The 6,000-nt window shown below is 40.2% G+C and overlaps 1 protein-coding gene across 2 annotated transcripts in view; it reads right to left on the bottom strand.

Moving 5' to 3' along the window:
- Window positions 1-290: 290 nt before the first annotated feature.
- Window positions 291-6,000, bottom strand: part of HNRNPR (heterogeneous nuclear ribonucleoprotein R) — a 46,830-nt gene continuing 41,120 nt past the window's right edge. For both annotated transcript variants that reach the window (XM_088451164.1, XM_088451165.1), the window contains exon 9: window positions 291-1,810. In XM_088451164.1, coding sequence (XP_088307290.1) covers window positions 1,201-1,810 — 610 coding nt within the window. In that variant the 3' untranslated portion in view covers window positions 291-1,200. The remainder of the gene's footprint in view (window positions 1,811-6,000) is intronic.

Here is a 6,000-nt window from a genome sequence, read left to right as displayed (position 1 = left end):
TACAATGTCGTAATCGTGCTGTCTTTTCTATGGGCTGCTAGTGGATGGGCAGCATAAGAGTTGCTTTTTGTCCCAAATAAAGCACTTCACCAGCCACACAGTGCTTATTGGTAATCTATGAAACTGAGTATAAAAGCAGTGTGATTAATTTGTTGCTGCCACATGACCTTTAGAAGACATCTAGATCACTTTCAACATGTTCATTGGTTTCTCAATAGACAAGTTTTCATTTAAAAGCAGATTTGATCACTCACATATGCAGTCTAGTCTTGAAATTGTGTTTGTTGCAAGAATCACAAGTCAGAATTTTTGTTTCTTTTTCTGTTTTTAATAGTATACAACCATGTTTGGAAATGGGACAAGGTTGCTTGCAGTGGATTTTTGTTTTCAGTTTTTGTTTTTTTGTGATTTGTTTGTTTGCTAACAGTTTTATTGAAATTGTACATTAACAAGAAAACTGGAATACAGTCACAGAACATACTGCAAAGGCTTCTGGAGACCAAGCCAAACAAATTGGTAGGGCATGTTTTTCCCTTCCAAAAAAAAAATCAAATAACAATTAAAAAAATACAATAAACCTATATCTAGGAATGCAAAACATACATGACATCTTAAAATGTTTGGTTATAAAGACAACCTTTAAAACTACTAGACCACAAGTGTTTACATTTATATACAGCATAATCCTATTGCAGAGACTTTAAAGTTAAGGGTAAATTAACCAGGGGAAAAAAAATGTTTTCTGCACAAACTACTACAGGTTGTCCCCTAAACACTCCAAAACCTGCCTAAGTACAATAATCAGACTAGTGCCCACCAATAACATGGTGAGGAGGCGAAGATCTAAATCAAGATAACTGGGATGTAACCAAGAAACATTAGTATTGTAATCTAGAAGTCAATGAGACCTGAAAGGTATAGAATATTGAAGTAACTTTTCAGAGTTCACATCTTGGTTCCCAGCTTGACTGGAGTGTAAGAAACCCCCTAATTAAAAATATCCATCACTGAATCATCAGTTCATACTTGGTGGACAACAATGATAATAAAAATAAAGTTATTTACAGTATAGTGATGAGCCTACTACAAATTACAGAAAAATCAATACTGAATCTCGTGTGTGCCTTATGTTTATATATATGTATATATAAATGTAGGTGTTTGAATTTTTTGTTGTTGTTATGTTTGTAGTAGCCTTTCCTACTTCCATTGCTGCCCATAAGAATCCTGATAAAACTCTTGGTTGTCATTACTGTAACCATAGTTACCAGTATAATCACCACCTTGTTGCAAAGGCTGCTGGGCTATGGGTTGGGTCCCCCAATTCTGATTGTTGGTCTGGCGGCGCTTGGAGTCTGGCTGGTTGTACCCATCTGCCTTTCTTTTTCCACCAACATTCCCACCTCTACTTCCACGGTTGCCACGCGAGTTGCGACCTCGTTGTGGTTGCTGAGAAGGCCCACCTCGTCCACCTCTGGATCCTCTAGGAGGGCCCATAGGAGACCCCCTTGGCACATAGTTGGAGCGCCCCCCACGCAAAGGAGGACCAGATCTGCCTCTAGGTGGTGGAGGTCCACCTCTGCCACCTCTACCTCCTCGCCCTCGCACAGGGTACGCATCATCATACCCATAGTATGGATCGTCATAGCCACCGCGGTAGTCATGGTAATCGTATGCATAATAATCATCATAGTAATCTTCATAGCCATAATAATCTTGGGGATATGAATAGCCGCCTCTGCCTCCACGGCCCCTGCCTCTGCCTGATGGAGGCATACGAGGGGGGGGATAATAGTAATAATCATCATACCTATGAATATAAACCAAGTATAAGCATATGCAGGGAGTTTTCGCCTTAAAAAAAATAGGGGGAAAAAAAACAAACAAAAACACACACAACAAATACCAATGCAGTGGTTTAAATGAATATATATATATTAGGTTCTTCTCTTTTAAATCTAGCTATGCATGGCCTAACTAAGGTATGAGTCCATCCTAGTGAGTACAAAACTAAATGCGATATTGATAGTGGGGCACACTGGACATATTTCACAGTAGCACTTGACAAATATCTATATTTTGTTGATCTACAATTAGAAATATATATTTTTTTTTTACTAAAGATAGCGCCGGATTTATTTGTTTGGTTAATTTCTTTGTGAGTACTGCCTTTTTCCACCCAAGTGACCCTCATGAAACAATCACAAAGATTAGATATTTAAAAACAAACAGTGAGGCTTTCACAAATATTTCTTAAACAGAATCTAATATTCATAAGCTTCAAGTCACCAATAAAGGCATATAATCAAATAAAGCATGAGGGTTTTCTTTTCTTTTCAAAAAGATAAAAGGAGGGAGAAAATGGGTTTCAAGTGTGACCAAGTTTATTCAGTGAGCTTAAAAAGCGTCTATATAAATGTATGAAGTCCCATAAAAGACAAACACTGAATATAGTGAAAAAGTGAAGTTCTGGCTGATAGTCATGATATTATAAACAAACACACTATCTAGCTGACACCAAAACAAACCTTCTAAAATCCTCAAACTAAATTGACCATCTAAACCAGGGATGGGGAACCTTAGGCCCGAGGGCCGTATAAGGCCCCTGGAATCATTTGGTCTGGCCCTCTGAGGTTTTTTCTGATGGCCTCATCTGGCTTCCAGGCTGCCTAGAATGGCACCCTGCAGCCAGAATCTATGCAGCAGGGCCGCCTGGCGCGTCCTTTGGAGGCTTCAGACGGTCACACTGCTGCCCTTACAGCTCCCCGGGCATTGCTGCAATCACCGGCGATTGTGGCCCCGCCCCATGTGATGACATACAGAGGGGGTGTGCCCACAAATAATGTTATATATCAAAATGGCCCTCGGCAGAAAAAAGATTCTCCACCCCTGATCTAAACTAAACGTTTATGGAATGTGTTAAACTAAAATATTATTGTTTCATCAGATTTAAAAACATCCAATCGATACATAAATTGGCAAGTTTTAATAATCAAACTATTTAAAACTGCTATGCAGAGTCCCCGACAATTCTAGAACCTTTACATATTTGTTTGTGAAGGTTTCTAATCTGTCTTTTAGCAAAGTTTGTTTTACAGTTAAAAAAGAAAATAGTTTTGATCACTTATGAAGAACAATTCTATACCAGCAAAAAAAATTGGGGAATTTTTCTAAATTTGTAATAAAAACATTCATAAATTTCAGGAATATATCTTTAAAGTCTGTTAAAACAATAAAATGCTAGTGTATTGCACACATGAGAAGGAAAACTACTAGATCTTGGAACGACAGTACGATTACGACATCGTAATCGTACAGTCGTTCCTGATCCCGTGTAGTGCCTACACTGAACTATATGTCGTTCAGTGTAGGCCCCCTCCCTCATCCCCGAATATGGCCAATCTGTCGTTATCGGCAGATTGACCGGCATGTTAGGGCGATGATTGATGTCGGAAACGCCCAGCAGGAGCACGCATCACTGGTCGTTTCCGACATTTTAGTGCCCGATTCATGCACGATTAATGAGCAATTGAACGATAACAATATAGTTATCGTTAAATCGCGCATTAAAATCGGCAAGTGGATACGCGACTTTACCCTCTAATTATCCCTTTAATCGATTATCGATTAGTGGTTTCTGCCACGCCTATACCCTACAGTAGAAACACTAGCTTGAGACACACCATGGTGATCTAAGGTGGAGCCAGGAAACACCTTGTATAAGTTTACCTTACACCTAATATACCTTTCACACAGAAAAGCAAATTACCGGGTAAAGCACTTTTACCTGGTAATTTGCTGATCAACACGGGTCCTTTTTCTGTGTAAAAGGGTCAACCCGGGTAAAAATTCCCAGGACTTCAACCCTGCTTTTTACCAGGGTCGGAGACCCTGCAATTTCGACCTGGGTTGACCCATTAACACAGAAGAAATACCCGTGTTGATCAGCAAATTACCGGGTAGAAATGCTTGATCCAGTAATTTGCTTTTCTGTGTGAAAGGGAGGTCAGGCTGGGACTGGAAAAATGCCGAGTTTTAGGGACATTTCTGTCTGCAAGGGGTATAAGTAAGGTTTAAACTACAACTACAAGGAAGCACAGATAAAGCATAAAGTCACCCCTCCCCTCCAAATAAAGTATAGAGACATATGCTGATCATTAGTACTGAACTTTTTGTGAGTACAATGCTTGCTGGCTTTCAAATATCCCTCCACACATGTGTTATACTCTACTGACACATTTTTTTGCCATTTAACATCTATAGATTTCAGGAAGCTTGGTCGTTACCTTAATAAAAATGTTTATTTAAAAAGAATTACTCATGCCACTTGCATGGTTTTTGCTGGTATATAATTTGCATTTCAAGTTCAGTGTCTTTTTAAAAGAAGGTAATTACTTTCAAAGTCTATTTGGGACATACTGTAATCGTTCAGCACTTTGATTGTTTGTAGTCATGTTTTTAAGTTCACTGAATAAGTGATTACAACAGGTTCTCTGCAAGGCCTTAAGTTTTTTTTTCACCCAATAACAGCATGCTGTCAACAAAACCACTCAAACTGAACAAGATGAGCCAATTGACTGGGAGCGTCACTAGAGATTAAAGGGAGCATGAATATGGCAAGACAGCTAGTGAGACAAATCTAAAACATCTAAGCATCAGAGAGAATAATACCTTATCTCTTATGTACAAAAGAGATGTCAGAAGAGAGAATTCTTATTAGTTCTACTATTCTAAGGTTTGGGAGTTAAGTAGGGCGATTGTTAGCAGCATGCATCACAAACGAATGAGGATTGTAGGATTGTAGTCCAACAGCTGGTAGAGTAGAATGAAGACAACATAATTCTGGCACTACAAACGGAACAGGACACAATAAGGGCCATTTATGAAAACCCAGATAGAAAACTGCAGCACAAATATTCTTGTGGCACCATTAAACTACAATTTTGCAACTACATCATTCATGCGGAACGCATGACTTTCAGGAGCCTAGAATGCTGCTTCGGCATGGTGCAAAAGTGAATACTGGTTGGTGGGAGTTGGATGGATAGAGGGGTGGGTCTTTATTAAGAGCAAATCATGCACACAAGCTGCCTACGTGATGCAAAACACACAGATGTTATACATGTGATACAGCCTGATGTCTCCTCACTTATGATTGAAGATCTAAACTAAGCTAATTGAGCTGTATTTTCTGAGGATAATAGAAAAGTTATGATTATTGAACAGGATGGTTCCAAAGTAAAAGACCTGTAAAGTATTTGCAGGTATATCCGCCCACCAAAGATTTATCGCAGACTGGTTGAACAAGAGAAGGCGGTTTTACTCGTAAAAGACTGAAGTGGGCGTTACAAGAAGGCCCACATAAATTAACAGTTATGGTAGACTTACCTTTGTTAACTCTATTTCTTCGAAGTCCATAGGATCCATAGGGATACCATGGAGGTGTGTGTGGTTGGAGTGATCTGGGCACCAAGCAGTTAAAGCTTTGGCTCCCAGGATGTCCTGGGCCTCCTCCACATATACACCGCCCCCAGCCATAGGCAGACAGTTTTGTGGCCAAGCCCAAGGCAGGAGCAGGAAAGAGAAGAAGGAAGAACATTGCTCTCAAGAAACACTCTCCCAGAAGAAGAAGGAATCAGTGAGCAAGAGAAAAAATACCCAATGAGACCAGGTGGGTCAGGACGGGCGCCCTGTGGATCCTTTGGACTAAGAAATACAGTTAACAAAAGGTAAGTCTACCATAATCTCTTAATTTCTTCTTCAGGGTCCATAGGGGATCCACAGGGATACCAAGGGGATGTCCCATAGCAGTTTCCCTTAAGGGTGGGGACGGTCCTGAGCAGAAAGGAGAATCCGACGCCCAAAGGAAGCATCCTAAGAGGCAAAGGTATCAAAGGCGTAGAAACTGAGAAAGGTGTGGACGGAAGACCACGTGGCCGCCTTGCACAATTGTTCAGCTGAAGTGCCACGTCGAACCGCCCACGAAGGTCCCACATATCA

Source organism: Taudactylus pleione, unplaced genomic scaffold (genome assembly GCF_031769625.1).
Source record: "Taudactylus pleione unplaced genomic scaffold, aTauple2 ptg000539l, whole genome shotgun sequence".
In the NCBI taxonomy this organism is placed as follows: domain Eukaryota; kingdom Metazoa; phylum Chordata; class Amphibia; order Anura; family Myobatrachidae; genus Taudactylus; species Taudactylus pleione.
This window is presented reverse-complemented; position numbering and strand designations above follow the sequence as displayed.